The sequence below is a fragment of the Talpa europaea genome (genome assembly GCF_964194135.1).
Source record: "Talpa europaea genome assembly, chromosome: 13".
Classification (NCBI taxonomy): Eukaryota; Metazoa; Chordata; class Mammalia; order Eulipotyphla; family Talpidae; genus Talpa; species Talpa europaea.
The window spans coordinates 16,717,663-16,744,487 of NC_140080.1; the positions used below are offsets into that span (position 1 = coordinate 16,717,663).

At 36.0% G+C, this 26,825-nt stretch overlaps 1 protein-coding gene across 1 annotated transcript in view; it reads right to left on the minus strand.

Annotated features, from left to right (window-relative positions):
- DTWD2 (DTW domain containing 2) overlaps nucleotides 1-26,825 on the minus strand; it is a gene marked incomplete at both ends in the record, with an annotated part of 59,928 nt that overhangs the window by 20,474 nt on the left and 12,629 nt on the right. The window contains 3 exons of the mRNA XM_084252283.1: nucleotides 15,625-15,817; nucleotides 17,085-17,179; nucleotides 19,765-19,855. Of these exons, the coding sequence (XP_084108409.1) occupies nucleotides 15,625-15,817; nucleotides 17,085-17,179; nucleotides 19,765-19,855 (379 nt within the window). The remainder of the gene's footprint in view (nucleotides 1-15,624; nucleotides 15,818-17,084; nucleotides 17,180-19,764; nucleotides 19,856-26,825) is intronic.

Here is a 26,825-nt window from a genome sequence, read left to right on the forward strand (position 1 = left end):
GGATAAAATGGATCACAAGCCAAGGAACATGGTCAATCTCTAGAAGTAACCATTAGTCAATAGCCAGCAACAAGTATAGGTTTTCAGAGAATCACAAGAAAATGAATTCTGCCAACAACCCAAATAAGCAGGAAATGGATTCTCCCCAAGAACCTCCAACATGCATACAGTGGAACACTATAGACCAACACCTTGATTTTAGTCCAGTAACTCTACCATGCCAGTGAACTTTGGGTGTGGAAAATGATAAATGAGAGTTGCTTTAAACCACTGTGTTTGTGGTATTTTGTTGAAGCAGAAATAGAAAACTGGTATAAGTTTCAAAAGTTTCCACTCCTCTATAGTTCACCCCGAGGGTCTTTCTTTAGTCTTCGTATCGATTGGCTGGACTATAAATCCTGCTCTCTTCTAATCCACTGTGGTACTTTTAGAAGAATGAGCTTTCTAAAATGTAACTGATTAGAAAAGACTACTTCATTTTTTTAATCACCCCCACTTAGGATTCAATACAATCCCAAACCAAAGCCAGTGGGCTTTTGCTAGAAATTAAAGAATGGATTCTAAAATGTACACAGAAATGCAAAAGAAATTACCAAAAAAAAAAAAAAAATAGAGTAGGAAGGCTTACATTCCATGATTTCAAGACGTATTACAACGCCATCATAATTAAGACCATATGGTATTAATGGTAAAGACAGAGGCATAGATAAATGGAACAAAACAGAATCACAAATGTGATCACAAATTATCAAAAATGAGTCACAGTAATTCAATAGAGGAATGACAAACCTCTTCTACAAATGGTGCTGGAACAACTAGATAGCTACATTTTTCATAAATGAAATTTTACTCTTTATTCACAGCACACACACAAATTAAATCAGATGGTAACTATCAGCCCAAAATATATCACGCAGCTAAAAATACAGGACTTCTGAACGAGAAAGTAGGAGAAAAATCTGTGTGACCTTTAGGTAGACAGATTCCTTAAGATATGAAACAAACCATGAAAAAAAAGACTGATAATTTGGACTTGACTAAAATTAAAAGCTTCTGGTCTTCAACACTAAGATGTGGAAATGTAAAACACATAAGAAGATAAAATATTTGCAATGCATATGTCTTAGAAAGGAGTTGTCTGCAAAATATATTTAAACTGTTACAAATCAATCATAAAACAAACATTCCCCTCAAAATAGGAAAGGGCAGTTCACTAAATAAGAACTGTGACTGGCAAATAAGAACATGAAAAGATGTCCAACATTATTTCTTATCAGGGAAATGCAAATCAAAATCACAATGAGATACCACAACTCTGCCACTATTAAGCTAAAATTGAAAATGCTGACAACTGTTGGCAAAGATGTGGAACAACTGTATGCTCACAGAAAATTAGTGAGAGAGGCCTCCCTGGTGACACAAGGGGTTAAGTCTCAGGTATCAAGCTATTTCCAGGCACTGCAGCTTGAGTTAGATCCCAGGCCAAGGAGATAATTCACACGGCGCAGCAGACCTCTCCTGTCTCACCTGCTGCTCCCCTCAGCAGTGTATTTCAGTCAGTCTGCCTGTTTAGCTCCCCACTCTGTCTCTGGTGAATCCTCTCACCCCCGCCCCCGCATCTCTGGCCTGTACCCTAGCTCTTACATGCATAAATAAATAAATCTTTTTAAAAAGAGAGCAAAAGAGCAAAACACCTTACTGACTTCACAATTCCATCCAATTTCTTCCTCATTTCTCATCTCAAACTACCTAAGACAATTTTCTATGCTAACTGAATTCATCCTTCACCTCTACCTCAACTTAAGGCATGCTGCCTGGTTTCTAGCCCATCAATCCACTAAAACACCCTCACCGAAATTAACAACTACCATTTTGTCACTAAAACCTATCTTAATTACCACTACCCAAGTAGTTATGTACTCATATACATTTTACAGTCTCTTAGGATGTAACTATATGATAAAATGTGAAAATAAAATTATATTTGCAGTTACTTATAACAAAGATTGTTAAAACTCCTAGTAACAATCATTATACATATTTTCTCTGCATTTTTGGTAGTATCATGCAATCAACACCCAACAATCTCCCTTTAAGTTACAAAATTCAACCATTAAAAAGAGAGGGAGAGTCTCAGGTATGGGGGAGAATTCCAAGTGTCCATAAGTGTCTATAAGTTTATTAGACCATAAATATGCTTCATGATATAACATTTTCAAATGTCTAAAATATGTTTAAAACACAATAAATATAATGAAGCAATATTAAAAGCATACTTGGGGGAAACCAGACACTATTTCTTTTCACAATCCTGACCAGGTCACTTTGTAAAAATTTGATTTTTACTGATAATAAATTTAAGCACAGAGACTAGAATGTCTATGATAATTCTTTCTCCTAAAACTTTGCATCTTGCCTAGATCACACCTTTCATGATGTTGAAGAAAATGCTACACACTGGTATAAAATATGTTGGGGCTTATCATATCTCCTATTTGGAAAAAAAAAAGGCCTGCATGTTGTGTCTGAGACCTGTCAACATAACTTTGAGAAGTTCTTCAAGTGTGTTCTAACTATCCATAAATTATCAACTCAAATTCATCAAGAGATGAAAATGACTTAATTAGAAATATTTTAACCCAAGTTTAATTCAAAATTAAATCAGATAGCTCACTGTAATCTTAACTTTGTATTGATTCATGTAATTTCTTCATATTGTTTCTGTATTTTGAGCAATTTGCCATTACACATAATCTAACAATCGCTGTGTGAAGAATAATAACTCTTCTCACCTTATACTGCATCAATATATGACCATTGTATCTAGTGATTCTCTGAGAAATAATTTATGAAAATATGATTATTTAACTTGAAGCACTGAATGGAGAGTGGCAAATGTACTACTTGAAATACTGTTTATCAAATGTTCAAAGGAAAGAAAAAAATATGAACTTCAGCTTTACTAGTACCTAAAACAAAGTAAGGATTCAATGAGCATTTACAGGACTTAAGATCTATAAGTAGGCATATCTATGGGAGCATATAGCTAAAATTATAAAGTACAAGGAATCTATGACAACTGTGATAAATTCATACTTAAAATATATCAAATAATATAAACTGGTAAGACTAAATGTGTAGAAAGCAAAGAATTACACTTTCAGGCAAGACTAAGTACTTACTGTTAAATTTATAATTACATCAAAAGACATAATTTTTCTTCAATGTAATGATTTCAGTGGATCATAGTAACACCTAAAAAATAGCTATATTTAAAATGTTTCTGCTCAATGAAGAGGGTAAAAACATTTTTTTCCATGGCAAACACCTCTGTAACCATCCACGTGATAAAAGTACAACAGTTACTGTCTATGGTTAATCATTATATTATTCACATTAGATATAATACCTACTAGAATTCATAACTCTATAAAAATTCCTGAAATAACTTCTATCATATACACACACAAACAATTGCATTTGGCTCTTGAGCTCTGGACTGCATGCAAAGTTGTTAATGATAGCAAAGGACCAGATGCTATAAGCTTACAAATCATTAAAAAGTTGTAGACATTCTTTTATGCTATATAAATAGAGTTTTGTATTACTGTCTGCTGTTTCTATATACCTGATATTGGGTGCATCTATATATTATATCACATCATAATCAAAGTCACATTTTATTACTAACATTTATTTTTAATTAGTCATTAAAAATCTTTAATGTTTTTAATTATAGTGAAATAATGCATCCCCAAAATCTTTTTTCACTAAAAAATTACTTAATGTTCACTGTCATATTAATATAAACTTAAGTCAGTATTCCTCCAACATAGTGACTGTGCATAATAAAAGGTTTTTCTGGAAAACGAGTGAGATAAATTTTAGATAGTTTTGAAGAATTATAAAATGTTTCACAAATAGTATTATCAGTGTGTTTTCATAAGTACAAAGAATGTCAATTTTTTAAAAAAGATAGAAATTATAAAACAAATGGACACTGTATACCATATTACAGAAGAAAAAAAAGCCTCCTTCAAATAGTTTTGCCTGTTTGGCATTAATTTTCCTAAGACATTAATTATAATCTATAATCTAGTGGGCATACTAATCAGTTTAAGGGATTAAAAATATGCCAGTTTCACACAGTGAAAATTCAGTAGTACTTGAGGGTGGCTTCAAAAAGCTTTGAGAACATAAATAAGATTTAGTCCTCAGAAACTTTCCAAAATTTTCAAAGAGAGGGTTAGGATCTTCAAATTTCTAGCTATCCAAAACCATCTCTTACCACCCCTACATGTTCTTTAGAAGTTCAATGGGTACTATAAATACTTAATGTTACTATGAAGGTAAAATTCCACTAAAGATAAATAAAAATAAATTTAAAGAAACAAAAATTAGATTACTGATTGTGTAGGTTTGAGAATGGAAGAAGAGAGAAAGTGAGTACTAATGGAATTTTTTTTGGGGGGGTGAAATTCCAAAACATGACAATACTGTGAAATAGGAATGTGGTAATAGATGTAAAACTTCTTACACACACACACACACACACACACACACACAAATCTACTAAATTGTAGACTTTTGAGATATGAATTTAAAGATTGTGGTTAATATTTAAATTTAAAATACCTATTACGTCATTGCTTCTCAAACATGAGCAGAAGAATGACCTGAGGATCTTGCTAAAACGAAGATTCTGTGTAGTTCTAAGAGTGGGACCTGATATGTGTAACAAACTCCTGAATGCTGCTGTTGGTCCTCCTCCAGGAAGGCCTCTTTGAGAGGGGAGGCAGAACACATCCCCACCTCTGCATCCATAAGCAAAGGTGGTAAATGAACTTATCCTGACAATCATTTCACAATGTATATAGATATCGAATCATTATGCTGTATACCTGAAACTAAAATAATGTTCTGTCAATTATATTTCAGTAAAAGTACAGTTTCTCCAATTTAAAAAAAAAGCATTAAATTGAAGGTACTGTTACACAATTGACTTGTGACATAAATCATAAATTTGGGTTAATTTTAAGGTAAATTCAGGTCTTCGACTAACAAGAGCAAGAGAGATGAAATTCTCTTCTTTGATGGTTCATAAAGATTCTACAATAATGTTTGTCCTATCAGCCTCCAAATCAGGTATAAAATAACACTTGTAGTAGTACTAATAAAAAATAAAGCAAATCTAATTTTTTTAACTACACTATTCTAAGAATAGCATGATATGTAGAATTGGAATACAAGAGACACAGATTTTATCCCTAGTGCATCCCTTAACTACTCAACTATAGAGGAATCATTTAGTGCTGGACTTTCACTTCCTCACCTCTAAAATGCTGATAATTTATTAACCTTTAAGATTCCTTCCAGTTCAAATACTATTAGCTGCCAAGGAATTTGAGAGTTTCTCCCAGAAAAAGAATGAGTTCACAGTTGAGAACTCAATAAGGAACAGATGGAAGCAGGAAGGCAAGAAATTCCATACAGAAATCTCTGATAACTTTCTTAAATTATCCTTTTACATCCAGTAAGAAGACCACAGTTTCTATCATTTCATGATCTAGCATCTGGCATCACACATCCATAAGAAGCAAGTTGGTTCAAGTTTTGTATGTAAATATAATGCTATCTACAACCTTGGAGATCAGCTGCATAGCCTGGAAGTAACACATAACACCCCAGTGCATGAGCCAGAAAGATCCAGAAGGTGTGGATATATTCTGTCAACAGAACTTTAAAAGGTATGCACAGGTGAAGAAAGAGCATCACTGATACAGTAAACCTTTGGCATTCTGCATCAAACATTCAAGAGTTCCTGCTGTGCTCCTGGGACAGTGAGGTTTCATGATATATAAAATAGCTATTTTGCTGTGGCACTAATTAAAAGCATATTGTTGGAAGGTGCAGTACAGAAGCCACTTAACAACCACTAAGTAACACAGGCAATTCAAATCCACATCTTGATGAGGCTGTATTATTCCCTAGTTCATCCGATTCTTTTATGTATTAAATTTGTAAAGTAAAAAGAAGGGGGGGGAGCTTCTCTTGTGGAGGTTGGAGAGAGGGAAAGTAAGTCAACTCCCAGTGCTCATGACAGAATAAAGAAAACTCAAGTTTTGGATAAAATTAAAAAGATAATGGCACACCTGAATTTGGCAATCGATTAGGTATTTTCATAATAGGTCTATGTGGACAAAAGAGTTTTCATGAAAATTGTCTTAGCCTGTATGTGCTTCCAAAGAGTACTCTGCTTATCAAGTGAGAAATTAAGCTTTAGTGGAAGTTTCAAAGGCAGTAGAGCAGGATATGCAAATAGTCGATGGAAATAAATTTAAGAAGAAAGCCAGGAGCCACTACAAATATTTCCATATTCACCTTGGAATTGTTCCTAGCAAATGTCAAAGAACCTCATGTGTAAAATTCCACTGAGGGAAGAGATTCACTGCCAAATGGTATGGCTATGTTAGAAATCCAGATTAAAAGGGGATCGAGGTAATGGACTTGCATTACAATTCTTTCATTCTTCAATTACATAAGTATGAAGTTCACATATGGTTACTTGCTTATTTGGGGGAGGAGAGCTGTATTTTCATTTCTGTAGAAAAAGCAAAACCTTGTATTTTAATTCTGACTTTTGCTTTCTTTCTGTCATTTTCTTAGTATTTGGAGTAAAATTTTTATACAACTACAGACACTTAATGTATCAACTAAATGAACAGAAATAACTATGATAAATTCATGCAAAAAAGAGAAAAGGCCTGATTACACTTAGAAATAAAACCAAATTAAGCCAAACTATAATCACTTCTTGGCCTTATGGCTAAGATCAGGTGTTAATGTTTTTATAGATTTGATTTACAGATTTGAGAAACTGAGACAAGTACTAAGCTAGATTTTCCTTTTACGTTTTTATGTTTTACATGGTGAAAAAGACTGTAAGAGGCTTGGGCGGAGCAACATGGCGGCGAGGAGACGCTGCGAGTAAGATCTCCCATTAAAAAAAGTTAATAGGGAGGAAAAGCGGCAGGTCCCAGTGAGAACTGGGACACGGAAGACAAACGGACGACTCCAGCAAACTGCCCAAAGAAGAAAGTTGCCATAAAAGAGGACCAGAAGGGAGGGAAGCGCAGAACCCTGCTCCCCTCCCCCGCCCACAGAGGCGGCACTCTCCGACCGGCAGAGAGGAGGGAAACAACAAACCAAAAGGGCCAACAAGAAAAACAGACGCAGCAAGTGGGACTGTGAGTGGAAAGGAACTATTTCAGCCACCACAAACCGTGAACGGGAGCTGAGGCGAAACCTGCAGGATCCGCCTCGAAGGTGAGCTCCAGGCGCCATTAAAGAAAGCCCCGCCCCCCAGGAGGAGACCAGCACCAGCACACAGCCCCGGCCGCCCGGTAAGCTTGCGCGGAAAGTGGCGCGGATCCGGACCGGATCGCAGCTGCCCAGGTCTCCCGCGCCTGCTACCTAGGCTTGCGGGGAGACGGCGGAGGCCCTCCCTGAGTGAGCAGGAACAAGGCGCCCAGGCAGGGGAGCGGGATTCAAAAGGCGCCATTCCCGCGCCACTGATCTGGGCTACAGCCCGCGTCCTGGAACTGAGGGCTTTGGAACTGAGACCCGGGGCACGAAATTAGGGGCTGGGGTTCCCCACGACGGTGGGGCACAAGGCAGACACAGCACCCCAAAGCCGTTGAGGTGTACCCTACCATCCCCGCTCTGCTCCCTGTCCCACGGGGTGGAAAATCAGCCCCCCAAGGGCTCTAGGAGAGATCTCTGGCGCCACCTAGCGACTTGAAGCCAGCACAGGCTACTGAAGGTGCTAGTGGCCAGCTGGGGAGTTAGCCCACACCGGGCCCCTTCCGAACAAGTAGTCTGAGCCCACAGGGAGAGCGAGCACCCACAGCCGGGGCAGACCAGGCGCGCAGAAGAGTGTGCCTGAGACCAGACGCGCAGGGAGTGTGTCCCACATCACCATTTTAGAACAGGGACATTTCTTCAGTAAAGACTACCTGCAGAAGGCTTCCTCAGGAGCCAGAGGTGAGCGGGGGAAGTTCGCCCACGCCAGACCCCCCCTGGCCTGCAGTCCAAGCCCAGAGGGGAGCAGGAACCCACCGCCGGGGCAGACCAGGCGCACAGGGGAGTGTGTCCCCACATCGGCATTTTAGAACAGGGACCTTTCTCCAGTAAAGGCTGCTTGAAACTGACAGATGACTCCTGGAAGAACCAGAGGGGAACAGAGAAGCCCACCCAAGATGCCGGCCAGTCCCAATAACACAGTGTCCCAACGCATACGGCAAATTAGAAAACAGACAGTAGGGAGGAGAAGAACCACACGCAACCTAGCAACTCTCCAGAGAAAAAGCACACCACAAAAAGAAAGCCAGCCCCCAGATTGCAACGACAATAACTTGGAAGAATTTCTGAGCCTTCCAGAAAGAGAATTTAAAATTGCCGTGATTAAAAAACTGACAGAAGTCATAAAGGAAAACAATGATAAGGGAAAAATAATCAACGATCAGAAATGCAATTGAGTCCCTAGAGAGGGAAAACAATGGTCAGAAGAAAGAAATTGAGTCCCTAAAGAGGGAAGTAAAAGAAATGCAGGAGATCAAAGAATTAATGGAAGAACTAAAGAATTCTGGGAAAAGCAATGAAAGCAGAATAGATGAAATGGAAGAACGAATAAGTAATCTTGAAGACACAGAAATAAAAAGAACCAAAACAGAAAAGGAAAGAGAAGTACGAAGGAAAAAGAACGAAGAAAGACTTCGGGAACTATCTGACTCCATGAGGAAAGGAAATATAAGAGTTATAGGAATACCAGAAGGAGAGGAGAGAGATGTAGGAACAGAGAAAATATTCAAAGAGATAATTGAAGAGAACTTCCCAAATGTGAAGAAGGAGCTGAAAATTGATATACAAGAAGCAAGAAGAACACCAAACTTCCACGACGAAAGGAAAAATACAGCAAGACACATAATAGTAAAGCTCCCAAGAATCCAGGACAAGGAAAAAATAATGAAGCTGGCAAGAGGGAAGAAACAGATAACATTCAAAGGAAAACCAATCAGGCTGACATCAGACTTCTCCGAAGAAACACTACGGGCAAGGAGAGAGTGGAGGGACATAGTCAACAGACTCCAAGAAAACAGATGCCAACCAAGAATACTCTATCCCGCAAAGCTCTCCTTCCTCTTTGAAGAAAGAATATGGACCTTCCCAGACAAACAGAAACTCCGGAATTTCATTGCAACTAAACCCCCACTCCAAAAAATACTACAAGGAGTCCTAAAGCCAGAACCTCAGAGCGACGAATAACAATGAAAGAAGGCCAAAAAAAAAAAAAAAAAGTTATTAAAAGAATAAATAAATAAAATCAAAGGAAAGACAAACACAATGGCAAATACAGATGTTAACATATCAATATTAACTCTAAATGTAAATGGACTAAACTCTTCAATAAAAAGACACAGAGTTGCAGCCTGGATTAAGAAACAAAACCCAACCTTTTGCTGTCTCCAGGAAACACATTTAGCTACAAAAGATAAAAATAGGCTCAAAGTTAAAGGATGGAAAACAATCCTACAAGCAAATGGACAGAAAAAGAAAGCAGGAACAGCTATACTTATATCAGATAAAACAGATTTCAAACTCAAAAAGATAAAAAGAGACCCCAATGGTCACTACATTATGATCAAGGGGACAATACTTCAAGAAGAAATAACACTCATTAACATATACTCACCAAACGAAGGAGCACCAAAATATATCAGACAACTGTTGTCCTCTCTGAAAACAGACATCAGAGAAAACACATACGTAGTGGGAGACTTCAACACACCACTATCAACAATGGATAGATCAACAAGACAAAAAATAAGTAAAGAAACCAAAGCTCTAAATAAGGACCTAGAGCAATTAGGCTTAACAGACATCTATAGAACACTAAACCCCAAAAAAACGGAGTACACATTTTTCTCAAGCGCACACGGATCATTCTCCAGGATCGATCACATACTGGGGCACAAGACAAACATCAACAGATACACCAAGATTGAAATCATATCAACCATCTTTTCTGACCATGAAGGCATCAAACTAGAAATAAACCATAAAAAGAAGGCAAGGAACTTTCCCACCTCATGGAGATTAAAAACCACACTACTGGAAGACCATTGGACTAATGAGGAGATCAAAGAAGAAATTAAAAAATTTTTTGAATTGAACGACAAGGAGGACACCAATATCCTAAATGTATGGGATGCAGCAAAAGCAGTAATAAGAGGAAAATATATAGCAATAGAAGCTCACATCAAGAAACAAGAAAGAACGCAAAGAAACAACCTAATCTCGAAGCTCAAAGATCTAGAAAAAGAACAACAAAAAAACCCCAAAACCAGTAGAAGAAAAGAAATAATAAAAACCAAAGCAGAAATAAATGAAATTGAAACTAAAAAAACAATCCAAAAGATCAATGAAACCAAGAGCTGGTTCTTTGAAAAAATCAATAAAATAGACAAACCCCTAGCCAGGCTCACAAAGGAAAAAAGGGAGAAAGCACAAATACACAGGATCATCAATGAAAGAGGAGAAATCACAACGGACACTGCAGAAATCAAAAGAATAATCAGTAACTACTATGAACAGTTATATGGAAACAAGTTTAACAATCTAGAGGAGATGGACAAATTCCTACAACTCTATAATCACCCAAAGCTAGATAAAGAAGAAATAGAACACCTAAACAGACCAATTACAATTAGCGAAATTGAAATGGTAATCAAAAACCTCCCCAAAAACAAAAGCCCAGGACCTGATGGATTTACAAATGAATTCTACCAAACATTCAGAGACGAATTAGTGCCTATCCTTCACAAACTCTTCCAAAAAATTGAGAAGGAAGGGACAATACCAAACACGTTTTATGAAGCCAACATTACACTAATACCAAAACCGAACAAGGACAACACAAAAAAGGAAAACTACAGGCCAATCTCCCTAATGAACACTGATGCAAAAATCCTCAATAAAATTTTAGCTATCAGAATCCAACAATGTATCCATAAGATAATTCACCACGACCAAGTTGGATTCATTCCAGGGGCACAAGGATGGTTTAACATCCGAAAATCAATCAACATTATCCAACACATCAACAAAAAGAAATATAAAAACCATATGATAATATCAATAGATGCTGAGAAAGCTTTCGACAAAGTGCAACACCCATTCATGATAAAAGCCCTTGAAATTCTTGGGATACAAGGAACATACCTCAACATCATAAAGGCCATCTATGACAAGCCAACAGCCAGTATCATTCTCAATGGTGAAAAGCTGAAAGCAATTCCATTAAGATCTGGAACAAGACAAGGATGTCCACTCTCACCACTGCTTTTCAATATAATACTGGAAGTCCTAGCCAGGGCAATAAGACAAGAGAAAGACATCCAAGGAATCCAAATAGGAAAAGAAGAAGTCAAACTATCACTATTTGCAGACGATATGATATTATACATAGAGAACCCCAAAAACTCCACAGAAAAGCTAATTCAACTCATCAATCAGTTCAGTAAAGTGGCAGGATACAAAATCAACACGCAAAAGTCAGTAGCCTTCCTATACACAAACAATAAATCTGAAGAAGAAGAAATCAAAAAGACCATCCCTTTTGTTATTGAAACAAAAAAAAATCAAATATTTGGGAATAAATCTAACAAAAGAGGTAAAGGACCTATACAAAGAAAACTATAAAACACTGTTAAAAGAAATAGAAGAAGACACAAAGAAATGGAGAGACATCCCCTGCTCATGGATTGGAAGAATAAACATTATTAAAATGGCCATCCTACCAAAAGCAATATACAGATTCAATGCTATTCCAATCAAAATTTCAATGTCATTCTTCAAAGAAATAGAACAATTATTGATGAAATTCATATGGAATCACAAAAAACCCCGAATAGCCAAAGCTCTCCTGAAAAAAAAAGAAGGGAATGGAGGCATCACACTCCCAGACTTCAAACTATACTACAAAGCCATAATCATCAAAACTGCATGGTATTGGAACAAGAACAGACATACAGACCAATGGAATCGAATAGAAAATCCAGAAATAAACCCACAGATTTATGGTCAACTAATCTTTGACAAAGGAGCAAAGAATATGCATTGGAGCAAAGAAAGTTTGTTCAATAAATGGTGCTGGGAAAACTGGGTCGCTACATGCAAAAGAATGAAGCTTGACCACCACCTCACACCATACACAAAAATCAACTCAAAATGGATTAAAGAACTAGACATAAGACCTGAAACCATAAAATATATAGAAGGAAATATAGGCGAAACACTACGTGATTTGCACATCAAAGACATCTTTACAGACACATCACCCAAAGCAGTGATAGTGAAGGCAAAGATAAACAGCTGGGACTACATCAAATTAAAGAGCTTTTGCACAGCAAAAGAGACAATAACAAAAACAAAGAGAAACCCCACCAACTGGGAGAACATTTTTGCACCCAACACTAATGATAAAGGACTGATCACAAAAATCTGCAAAGAGCTGATGAGACTCAACAACAACAAAGAAAATAATCCAGTCAAAAAATGGGCAGAAGAGCTTAAAAGAAACTTCTCTGAAGAGGAAATGCAAATGGCCAACAGGCATATGAAAAAATGTTCAACATCACTTGTCATCAGAGAAATGCAAATCAAAACTACCATGAGATACCATCTTACACCAGTGAGAATGGCACATATTAAAAAAACTAGCAACAACAAATGTTGGCGAGGGTGTGGAGAAAAAGGAACTCTTCTGCACTGTTGGTGGGAGTGCAAACTGGTCCAACCACTGTGGAAAGCTGTATGGAGATTTCTGGACATACTAAACATAGAGCTTCCATATGATCCAGCAATTCCACTCCTAGGTATTTACCCAAAGGACACAGAAACATCAATTCCAAAGAACACCTGCACCCCTATGTTTATAGCAGCACTGTTTACAATAGCTAAGCTTTGGAAACAACCCAAATGCCCAAAAATAGATGACTGGATCAAGAAGATGTGGTACATATATACCATGGAATATTACTCAGCATTCAAAAAAGATAAACACATGCAATTTGCAGCAACATGGATGGCGCTGGAAGGGATCATGCTCAGCGAAATAAGCCAAAAAGAAAAAGAAAAATACCGGATGGTCTCACTCATAGCAGGAATCTAGAAAACTTAAATAAGGGACCAGGAAAATGAATAACTATAAGAAAGTGAAAATCAAAATCAACAAAAAACTATGAACCAGAGACACTTTTAGGGGGGCGGGGGTGGGAGGGGAGGGATTGGGGTCAGAATGGGGGGGCTGCAATTGTATGGGGAATATAACAATAAAATTTATTAAAAAAAAAAAAAAGACTGTAAGACGAAATTATTAAAATATTTACACAATGAGCTAACTTTGAATGAACCAAGAAATGTATAAACAAGCATGCATTTTTACAAGTGAACGCTGATATATAGTAGGCTGCAGTTATCTGTAAGATTTTTAGTTTGCCCAGTTATATTTTTAAATTGTCCTTCTGATAACAGTCATGTCCTCTAAAGGACTTCTCCCTGATTCCCGAATGGTATCACCATTCACCCTAAGCCCAAAGACAGGACTACCTGGATCTAGATAGTACCTCTTCATTAGGATAAATGTAACCTTGAAGAGACTAATCTGCTGCTTCCCACCAACACTTTCTAGTGGCAGGGAGGAAACCCACTCCTTGATGAGGGAAAATTAAACCAACACAAAGGGAAATAAATCTCAGAAAGAGCACAGCTTGAGAAACAGATCCAGCCAAACCGGAAACCACTGTTACCCACTTAAAGAATCTGGGGTACGTGATCTATAAACTTTCTTTTTGTTTGACTCAGAGTCGGATTTCAGTCATTACACATGAAAAAGGCATTTACTTATAAGTTATTTGTATTTATTAAAGCGGGGATCACATGTAATTTCCCAGAAAAGCTGTGGAATAGGGTTGCTATTTAACTAATAGTATGAATAGGCAATTTCTCAAAAATTGGAAGTTATATTAAACAGATACAGAAAGTAATTCAAACTTTACCACACATCACTATAAGTATCATCTTATAATTTTATACACATCTAAAGTTACTTATAAAAGTAATCCCGTTTTCAATTCAACTTACTTATCTTTGTTTATATATGTATATATAAACCTTTTTTTTTTTAGAAAGACTAAATGTACAGATTTCATTCTTTTATTTCCACAATTTCTAATAACACATTTCTCTATCCAAGCTATGTTCATATATTTATGCTGGATATATGAGACTAAAAAAGCCACATATATTATTATTTCTAAGATGGTTCATATTTCCCAAGTGTATTAAGATGAAACTGTCTCAACACATCAGAGTTTTTATAAACTGTGTGAGATTTAAAATAACTATTTCTTTAATTTGGGCAAAAAAAAAAATTTAGGAAAAGACCATCTTGCTGGGGTAGCATTAGCAAATTTCAATTTCAAAAAGTAAAATTTGAATGTCTTCCTTACTCTCAGAAAGTTCAGAAAGCATAACTGTACAATGAAAGAGAGCCTGATAGACAAAAATGGCAAAATATCAATACTTTAGGATCCTTTTTATTATTCTTGAGACTTTTCTGTAAGTTCAAAGTTATTTCAACATAATTACAATTTAGAATCTTGTCATAGTATTAGGTAGTTAAGGTAGGGGGTGGGGCCTAAGATAAAGAGCTGCCAGGATATCCAGCAAACAAGGAAGCACCTGCAGGGGACAATAAAACAGGGACTAGGAAGTAGAGAAAGGGAATGACTTTAAAATCACCATGGCAGGCATCCCTGGTGGCTCAGGGGGTTAAGACACAGCACTGTGAGGCTATCTGCAGCCACTGTGGCATGAGTTCGATCCCCAGCCAGGGAGTTACCCACATGGCACAGCAGACCTCTCCTGACTCACCCACTGCTCCCCTCAGCAGTGTATTTCAGTCAATCCGCCTGTTCTGTTCCCCACTCTGGTGAATCCTCTCACCTCCCCCCACCCCCACACCTCTGGCCTATACCCCAGCTGATGTATGCATAAATAAATAAATAAATAAATGAATGAATGAATGAATGAATGAATAAATAAATAAATAAAATCACCCTGGCATACACCCACCCCTAATGAGCATCGAAGTTTTAATCCCCCCTGTGGGGGACAATAGTTTCATCAACTGCTAAGCAAGCACTAAAATTCCTCCTCCACCAAAGGAGGGGGCGCATAGACCCAGATTGGAAAATCCCAGAAAAGGATGGAGTGAGCAGCCCCACACCTTATATACACCAAAAATCACTCCCCATTAGGGCAGATGTTAGTCCTCAGACACCAGCTGCTCCCAACAGTACTGTGCATAAACACATGGCTGATTTGTTCTTCCTGACCATGGCTTTGAATTCTTTTCTTGCCATCGTCAAGAATCAAGGCCCTCTCAACAGGTGACAAATGCCATTAAATTCCTTAAAATGCATGTATACCTCCTCACAGAAAATGTATACAACATACATAATTATGCATTCATAATTATTCTATGTAAAAATACTAGTTTACCTGTTTGGGAAGTCGAAACAAGGAATTCTTATAGAAAATGTCCTTAGCCTGGCTCCATGTACCATCAATGATGATGATTGTGGAAGGATAAACAGAAGAATCTAATATAAATTCTTCCAAATTAGCAGCTTCAGCCCCTGGATATAATATTAATGTATCAGACTTCCGACAGATAGCTGAAAGTTCGGGATCTCTGAAAGGTTTTAAAAAAATCTTTATAAGCTTGGAGAGGTAAAAAAAAAAAATTATTATGATTGAACATCATTAAAATACATGTCAAAGCACTGTGGCACTGGAGATGTAATAATCAACAAGATAATCTCTGCAAGCAACAAGAATTGAATTAAGACAAACAGCATCTTTTTCACTCACTCAAAACATCTCCAAGAGGGGCCTCCCTGGTGGTACACGTGGTTGAGCACCACACTGTGAAGCTGTCCACAGCCTCTGCAGCGCAGGTTCGATCCCAGCCGGCCAGGATATGGCGCAGCAGACCTCTCCTGTCTTGTTCAGTACTCCCCTCAGCAGTGTATTTCAGTCATCTGCCTGTTCTGTTCCCCGCTCTGTCTCTGGTGAATCCTCTCACCCTCCCACACATCTGGCCTGTACCCCGTTCTTGTATAAATAAATCTTAAAAAAAAAAATAAAATCTCCGAGAAAGTGCAGCCCATGTCACACCATATAATATCCTTTGAGACTGAGGTCAAAGTAACGACATGGCCCTTCATACTCCTAACACACAATCTACTTGAGGGTTCTCCATATTACATAAAGGTTACAAAGGAAGTATACATGACTCTATTTACACATGATAATACTACTTACATAGAATGCTCATGTGAATCTACAAAACACTTTCTACAACTACTATTTCTATTACTAATAAATGAATTTAGATAGTGCCACAGGGTTAATATACAAAACACAATTGCTTTCTGATTCACTACAGCAAAAAATTGAAAATAAGTACTTCTAAACTCCATCTACAACTGATCGGGTTACATGAGGTCCTCTAATAAAAGCCTACTTTAATCACTCAATTACCAAATCAATATTGAAAAGTCTTAATCAGCTTTAGTTTCAAATCCATCAATGAATAACTTACCAAGTAAGCACTATATAAGGTACCACAGGAAAAAAAAAAAAACTCACTACATCCAACATAAGTACTTTGCCATCTTGAAGGTACTTTTAACAAAAACATACAGTAAACATGTACGACTTATTACGCTCCATGTATACTACTATGAAATTCAGATAATGCCATGACTGTTTAATTCCATTTCAATCTGTGTCTTTTAGGGATGTTTTGTGTTTATTTTGAGAGAGCAGGTAGAACTTAAATTTTTTGACTACTTCAATATATCATGTTCTGGTACTAAGGGACAAGCTAAAGGAAACCATTTTTAAGAATAGGTATAGAAAAGAATTATTTTACATTGCCCTAAAAGTTAACATACCTTTCTTCACTGAAGCGACGGCCAATCTTGACCTTGCACTTGTCCTGGGGTAGGCACGCTGCTAGCAAAGGAACTGTCCGAAGCACTTTGCTTTCCTTTAATTAAAATTTAAAAATAATTAAAATTAATTAAAATGTAGATTTTTACTTATACAAACACACTATTGAAACTTTTATGATGACAACAGATTCATAACTTTATATGTAATTTTTACAAGTCTTGTACTAGATATTGCATTTAATAAAAAACTAAATCGCCTCCTGGCTTTTTGTTTCTCAGAATAAGTATTGTATCTGTTCTTATCAGTTTAATAAAAAAGATGTAGTTTATCTGGTTTATCAGTATTAAGCATAATATAAATGTATACTTTTACTCTACTTGGGTAATTTATAGGTTTACCGATCAAAAAAGATAACATTAATCTATAAGTGCAAAATTGTGCAAAATGTAAATTTTGTTTAAATTAAATCATTTATTCTGATAAACATTTCATTTCAATAGTAATTATGTTTTGTAACATACAAGTGCTGGCGAAGGAAAAAAGGGACTATTGGTGGGACTGGTCCAGCCTATATGGAAAGCTGTGCAGAGATTTTCAAAAGATCAAAAAGGATCTGCCATATGACCCAGCAATTCCACTACTAGGTAGGTAACTACCCAAAAATACAAAAATGTTTTTTCAAAAGGAAACCTGCACTCATATTTATAGGAGTACTAATTTTAATAGCCAGGATATGGGAACAAATTTAAGAGATCAAAAATGGGTAAGTAGATCAAGAAGATGTGGTGTATCTACACAATGGAATACTACTCAGCAATCAAAAAACAATAAACTCACACAATCTGCAGCAACATGGATGGAGCTGGAAAGGATTATGCTAAGTAAAACAAGACAGAAAGAGAAAGATAAATACCAGATGGTGTCACTTATAGGTGGTATATATAAAAACCAAACAAAGGGTCTAACAAGATAAACTTGAAAAATCAACCCTTGAAAGCTTACTATAGATCTACAGCTTTCAGAGTGGGAGAGGGATAGGAAAAAAAGAGAGGGAGGTGGATTTTGGTGGAGGATTTCTGGGGGGTTCGATGATGTGTGTGCCATGGTAACTACAACAGAGGGGGGATTTCTGTACTGTCAAAACACTGGCAAGGGTTTGGAACAATGATACGTCAATAACAATAAATAAATTAAAAAACTGCAAAGGACTTACCACCCTTCTTATAACAGGGAATATAATAAAAATCATAAATCTACTCATTTGTTTTTTTTTTAAAGAAAAAGAACAAGGGGACCATAAACCAGAAATTCCAAAGGTTACTTAAATATAGGGAATTGTGGGGAAAGGTAATAAATGGGGGGGGGTACACAAAATATGGGCTAGGGGTTTAAGGGACAGCCATTTCTTGGAATATCTCTTTGGATATAGCTTTGACTCTGAAACATAGTAATGCTTTACATACCTCCCATAAAAAATTAAAACCAATGAGGATGTTGGGTACAGGAGGTAGAATAGAAACAATAACAAATGGATCTGATTGTATTTAAAATGAATGGAGAGACCCAAGCAAATAAAATTACATGCTGAAGGGGATGGGAATAAAAAAAATAAAAGTCATCTTATATCTGATCCACCCAATAATGAAAGGCACCATATATGCATACTATAAAATGAAAACAGCATTTGCCATATAAAGTTTAGTGTTACCAGAACTTTTATGACTAGTAAGCTATCTTTTATATAAACTTAAGCTGCACCATGTTACCAATTTAAATGTATTAAAATAATGATGTTGACCAAGTTGTCACAACCCTGACAAAGCATGTGATCAACAGAGAAAATTATGTTACCCAACAAATAGAGGAAATATTTAACAGTGTGCAATAAAAGAATAAGTGTCTCATTTAGAAAAAGGGCAACTTAATACAATTTAGATCTTTATAGAAGTCTTCGAGTTGAACAGGCTTCAGAAATATAAGGAAAAAATTCCTTCTACAAAAGCCTGATTCGATCTATGATGCTCTGAATTCCTAAAATGCTGGGAGTTCAAATGTCAGCTTATACTAAACCTATTACAAGTCATGGTCACCTAAGTCCTTCCTCCCTGCCATCTTCATTACTATGGTTAATGAAGAGTTACACACACACACACAGACACATACACACACACATGCATAATTCTTATCATTATAGGAAGAAGTATTAATTTAAAAAGCCCTTTATATATTAGCTATATGTCATCAAATGAACATATTCCATGCATCTAAGAGAAATTTTAACCATTTTACACATTCATTTTACATTAAAATGCTGAACATAATTTCTACTTTAACAACAAAGTGTCCAAGGATCTAATTTATGAACAAAATAAAGAATGCAATGATTTTTCTAGCTGTGTTCACAAAATCACAATACTTCTTCATGTGAAATTATTGGAGCTCAAATCTCTATACTACTGAATAACACAGTTTTTATGAAATAAGTTTTATATCTCCAAAGCACATGACACTATGTTATCATATAATATACAAAACAAAATATTTTTCTCAAAAAGAAGGCATTTGCTATGAATTTTTTCCAGAAAATGCTCAAGATCTAGCAGAGATGAGCATGTTGATCTGTGTGTTTCCTCTTATGTATTAACATAATATTTTAAAAAATGTATTTTAAAATCTTACCTCTGCTGGGTGCTGAATTATGTACAAGTGGGTAGAGATATGGAGAGGATGCAATGGTAGAAATGGACACAGACACACTTTCTGAGGCCGGCTAAAGGCAGAAAGAGAAAGGAAACCTTTAACAATTTTGAATACATTGATGTAACAATAACCTAAAACTTGAACATAATCACTTCATTATTAAAGAGATTTACAAAGCTGCTTTTTTTCTTTTCAATGAAACATCAGAAATGAAATTAATTGGACTTCAGGTACAAGAATTTGAAAAAAAAAAAAAAAACTGAAGAGAGTTCTTTACCAGCTATACAGACACCATCTAACTACTGAAGCAATATTTCTATCAACTTGCATTATAAATCAAAAACATAGCTCATGTCCAAGAGAACCTGTCAACTCTTCTAAATCATGTGAAGTGGTACGGAACAATAAAGTATTAGAATATAATTACCATCTAGAATATAATTACCACCTTAGCCATCGATCAGCATGGAGAGTTTACCAATTGTGAAAAGACACCCAAAGAAGGGCTGTCAAACTATATTCAATTATAATTACATTCACAAAGATACTACTTGCTTTATTTTACTTAACTTTTAGAGCTTCTCCATTTTTTAAGTAATATATTCATACAAAGTTCAGATGGAATAAAAGGATATATTTCCCATCAGAGCTCCAGACTAAGGCATTTTCTTCCTTAGTGGCAACCAATGAGCCTTCAAAAGTATTGCAGGAATATAGGTAGGTATTTTACCATTACATCCTCTACTAGATATGTGTATTTACCATTTGAAATTCGTCAAGCAACCAGATACAGTCTATTATGGGAGAAAACTTTCACAACAGATCACTATTTTAGGCAGATGTTATATGCCATTACAGTAGTAAACAAGCAAATGTCACATTAAAGGGGACTTCTAGCAGCATACTTACTACAGGACTGACCACTGTCAACTCATTCCTCAATTTTACTTATATAGAGTTAGAGCCAGAGGTTAAGAAATGCTTATATTAATAAACCACAGAGTACAAGTAAATTGGTTCAAATATCTGTTATATCTACCCTCTCATTTTGTAAGAAACTGCCACATCTATGAACCTGCTTGGAAAAAAAAAAAAAAAAAGCATCTAAATGATACCTTAGGCAGAGTGAGAAATGTATTGCACAACATGACCCTTCCTCTGTCCTCTACTAAACCTAGAGTGGAAAATTAACCCAAGAAAAAATAGTAGACTTACTTTCCAATGACATCTGAGATGACTCAGTGATTATTTTGCTCTAAGCTGGATTCCCTCTCAGGAATATCAGCAAATTTATAGGAATCGAGAACAGTAAGCACAAGTAAAGGCAAAAGACAAGTACACAATGTGTGATGGCACTGGGTATATTAATAAACAAATCAAAGGTTGCATCAGAAAGAATTCCTCCATTAAGTAGAAGGATATACAGAATGGGGTCCATTCAAATTTTAATTCAAATTTTATATGACTGAAGTATATAATCAGATGTCAGTAAAATTCTTTTACAAAATATAATTTAAGACTAGATGATGCTGTTTTAAAAATTTAGAATTTAATTGTATATCAACTTAAATATCTATAAATTGTATAAGTCTAAGAATATAAATGCAAAAAATATCAAATGTATTATTCCCTATCAATAGAGCCAAAGAAGTACAAAATGCAATCAAGCAAACATACTTGTAAGTAACAGAAAACTAGGTTAATAAAACCCCTGAGGGGGCCTCCCTGGTGACGCAAGGGGTTAAGCACTGCACTATGAAGCAATCCGCAGCCTCTGCAGCACGAGTTCCATCCCTGGCCGGCAACCCACATGGCATAACAGACTTCTCCTGTCTCGCCCGCTGCTCCCCTCAGCAGTGTGTTTCAGTCAGTCTGCCTGTTCTACTCCCCACTCTGTCTCTTGTGAATCCTCTCACCCCCCACACCTCTGGCCTGTACCCCAGTTCTTGTATACATAAATAAATCTTTATAAATAAATAAATAAATAAAAACCCCGAGGATAAAATCATTATATATAGTGATTATAAAAGCCCTAGTTTAACAGGACAGTGCAAAGAACTATTCTGGATATTGCTGGTTCTGGGTTCCATGTCTAACCAAAACCTCTATATGTATATGTGTGTGTATATACATATATATATACACATACACAATCAGACATCTGTGATAGTAATTTCCTAAAGTGGAAATACATCTTTGAACATTAAGAAGATTTATAACTAAATACTTTGGAGAGTTTCACTTCTGCTATAACAGGAAACGTTACTTCACATACCCACTCTCCATTGATAAAAGCAAAGCTGAAAAAAAACAACTTTTACAAAAAATTTTTTTTTTATTCTCTGGAAATTGTCCTAAGGGCAATATTCACATAAAGGAAATCTAAAAACCAGGTATTCAGACATCTCATGTCATTTATGCTATAACCCATCTCCCCCTCAAAGGCTCAGTTCAAGCTGGCAGAGTCCCACTGAAGGTGGGTATGGCCAAGAGGACAAAGCTCCCTCTCAGCTCTTAATCAAGGCTTAAGGTATGTCACAGAAAAAGGGAACCCACAGCCTTCTTCACCCCCTCAAACTCCAAGCCAAAGAGGCTTCAGGCCTAGTAAGTATGGCCAAGAAATCAGAGGATACTTAGTATCCTCTGGATACTGCCAGTCTCCACTTATAAGACAGACTATCATAGTGCAGGAGGCTGAGAATGTTGCGATCTGAACTGCACTCATCCCCATTTGCTTGAAGCACAAAGTTCACGTCAGAAGCAATCAAGCCTAAGGTCACAGCCCAGACTTGTGCCCAGAATAGAGGTTCAGAGAGTTTGCCTAGGAGGAGAAGATGATTACAAGAAAAGACAGCTCTGAAGTTCTCCCCAGAGTAACAGCCTTTATTTGAAACAGAATGTAGGTAAGTTCAAGCCCAAGGGCACTCTCAAAAACAATAACTCCTCTTAATTAAGAGCAACAAGTGAAATAACAGGCCAGCTAGATTACCAGGAAGAACCAGGGAAAGAGACTGCTAAGAAGAGCAGATCTGCAGCCAACAGCTGGCCTCAAAAACAATCCTTGCCCAAATTTAATTGGATCAGACTGTTGAGCAATTTATGCCCTAGGGCACTGTATCAAAATGATAGAATAATCTGCTGATAATTAGTGGAAACTAAGAAGAAAGATGTAATACCAAAAGAAGGTGGTAGCTGAAGGGGGAGATTCAAGAAAGGAGAGCTCAAAAAAAAAACCCGTAAGAACCACAGCAGTGTTTTCAAAACTGCTGATTTAACAAAAATCTTTGAATTGTACACTTCTAAAACAACAAATTCTTTGGTATGTGAAGCTATCACAATAAAGCTATTACTTTTAAAAATGTAAAAATGCATTGGAAAAGATTCGAATAGTCATTCCAATTAAAAAGAGGTCATTTTATTTTTTTAAGATTTATTTATTTGTTTGTTTGTTTTGTTTATTTAATTTATTTATTTATTTTATTATTATGTGCGGGAGGGTGAGAGAATTCACCAGAGCCAGAACTGGGAGCAAAGCAGGCAGAAGGACCGAAGGGCGGCAGGAGAGGTCTGCGCGCCACGTGGGACCCTCCTCCGGTGGCCGGGGAGCAGCCGGGGATCGAACCGGCACTGCAGAGGCTGCAGGCAGCTTCGCAACCCAGCACTCAACTGCTGCGCCACCGGGGAGGTCCAAAAAGAGGTCATTTTAAAACCACCATGAGACATCTCTGCATGTCCACCAAACTGCCCAAAACTTTTAAGTTCTAAGACAAATTAAGAAAGAATTTAAATTTAGATCCTTTTACAAGTGATTGCCTTTGCTGACCATAAATTTGACTATATTCAACACGCCAAAAAAAAACACAATGGTGGGTAAATAATCAAATTATTAATATTGATAGATAAATTTATCACTCTACCTAAAGAACTGAATTCAGGACAAAAATCAAGAGCCAGGCATCCAGGTCAAAGTCGGTATTGTCAATCTAGACTAAAAACCTTTGGTACTGATATTTATATCAAATTTCTAGACTATTTTAGAACTAAGACTATAGGAAGAAAGGAGGGAAATAAGGAAGGGATAAGGCAATTTATTTTCCTAGAACTTTATGCCACCAATTCTATGGTGATTGGTAGAGAGGAGATTGTTGGCCATAATCATGATGTAATGCATATAGAAGACAAATCACAAAAACAGACAGTTAAAACAGGTAATGTTATAAGCCAGTGTTAACTCAATAAAAATTTAAAATCAATTTTTAACTTTATACCAAAAAATAAAATCCAAATTCTGACAAATAATCATTTAATTACAACAGAAATGTGACTACAAAAAAAATTCATCAAATATAGTAAGTAAAAATTTAAGCTGGTAATCTAAATACAATATAAAGCTCATTTAATGTGCCATGCAGCATCTTATTAAACTGAGTTTAACTTTATTTGGGGGATTTTTAGATTTTTTTAAAACATGACTATAGCTGAACTTCTTGATAGTATAACAAAATCAACTCATACAGACTGCCATTTTTAAATTCTACAAAGATAAAATATTTATCTTCATTGGACTCAGTGACCAGACTCAGTGAAAATGTCAAAAGAGACCAATTTTTTTAATAATAAATCAAATAAACATTTGACTTTTTAAAGTAGAGCTTCAAAAATCTAAATAATTGAATGCAACTCTATAGAAATCAAATTATCTTCATATTTAGGAGCCAATAAGAACATTTACCAACTCTGCTCTACAAGTCTATTCATTTTTTTTATTGACATATAACTGTATTAGTTTCAGGTGTTAAAAACACTGATTTGATATTTACTCATATTACAAAATGGACATTATAACAAATCTAGTCAACGTTCATCACCACACATTTACAATTTTTTTCTTGTGATGAAAACATTTAAGATTACTCCCTAATCAACTTTCAAATATAAGACACTGTATATGTTAAAAGTTTTATTAAGGTAACATTGGTTTATAACATTGTATAGGTGTCAGGTGCATAGATTTATAGTTCAAAATCTCTGCCACCATTATGATCCTCACCAGAAGCCTATTTCCATCGACCACCATACAATAAATCACCTATCCCTCCACTTCCTTGCCCCCATGACTACCATTTTGATCTCATGAAATAATTCACCTCCTCTCTCACTATCACACTTTATTCCCTTATCCTGACAGACTTTTCTTCATAGCATTTCATTGCTATTGATGATGTTATCTGAAGATAAATTTCCTTCCCTGTAATGTAAGCTATGCCAGGGCAAGGACTTAGTCTAATTTTTTCCCCTTTATATTCCAGCACCTATCATAGTAGGCTAGCAATAAATCCTGCTGAGTACATGAAGGATAGGTTTATATTCCCTTTACCTGCACACTGGAATACCTTTTGCCTTCTATATCGTTTTTTACCCCACCCCTTCATTTTCTTACATATCAAATATTCATTTCTCCTTCACTTTCTCTCCAGAAGTTAAGCTATTAGTTTGTATTATAAGTGAAATTCAGAATCTCAGTAGTACTTCCTTTGTTACATCTGTGATGATTTTGGGGCACAAAAGCACATAAGAATCAAAAATACTTACTGAAGGGAGTAATTACTAAAAGAAAAAAAAACAGAGCTAAGTGATTAATGTGTAAATACTGCAACTGTGACTTACAGTTAAAACTTGAAACTGTTTTGGCTTAAGCTTTGACAAACTCATAAAACTTCATTACCTACTTCTAAAGCACGTCCCATTTATTAACCAAATTCTAATTATCTCAAATTAATAAAGCTCCTGTTCCTTAAAAATTTTGCATTTCCAATTTATCAACTTTATATTTAGCAAGTTACTTTATAACATGGATTTGTGTTCGCTTGTTACCTGAACAGAAATTTTTCCCATACTTGACTTTTCCATGATGGTCCTTAGGCACTGTGCTGGAAACTGGCTGTTATCAGAGAAATAAAGCAAGGATTCCTGACCTCAGGGAGTTTATTTGTTCTCACTATGCCAAAAAGAATATATTTTTTTATGTTCCTTGCATCCCATGATCTTTATGATTGACAGGAGGAAAAAAGCCAACTACACATAGCAAAACTGACAAGTTGTAAACAATGAACATTCATCTTCAAACAAAAAAGAATCTGTGTCTAGAACTTATATATATATATATATATATATATATATCTAAAGAAGAAAAATTAATATCAGAAGAAAGACTAACTGGCCAGTTGAATATAGGTTTGGGGAATAACTGACAGTGTCATTATCTTGGTACGTGACCCTGAACATGTCAGTTTTTCAGTTTCCTCCTTCATTAAACTGGTAATAAGCCACCAAGAAAGTTCTAAAAAATAACTACTGAATCGCAGGCAAATATTATAAATATATAATAATTTATGATGCTACTTTTCAGCTCTTTTTTAATGAAATAACCAAAGTAAGAGCAGAGACTTTTCCCTCTACTTATGTATTGCATTACAAATGTATATAAATACTGTTTTCCATTATTGGGGTTTATCTTCTTTAAAACCTACATAAGCCAGATGATGTTAATTATATTCTTAAAATATAAATGGAATTTTTATGAAATTTCCCTAAAGGAATTTTATGAAATAAATTTTCTCCTCTTTTCTCATTAAGGATGTAGGAATAAATATGTAGGCTTCCTGTCAGACCAAGATTGACTGGCTTCTGACATGAACGCTGTAGTTCCAGGGTAATCTGTCACTCTGGGCATGCTATCTCTGACAGCCTGTAGGCAAATAAAATTATATCTGACATGTGACTACAGATACTGGGAACCCACAAAAAAACCTTTCAAAAGTTTAATTAAATTTTTTACCTAGTGTTCACTAAAAATCATTTTGCTTAAAGTACGCTTTTAATCAAGATAACTTCACATAAGCAAAGTTGAAAGATTAGTGAATAAATCAACAAGAATTACTATTTTAAAGGCTGTCTTTTACGTACTAAACAAAAGCAAATGCAGCACCCAGAAAAATAATGTGCCCTGAATTTCCCAATATTCAACAATTTTATAATCC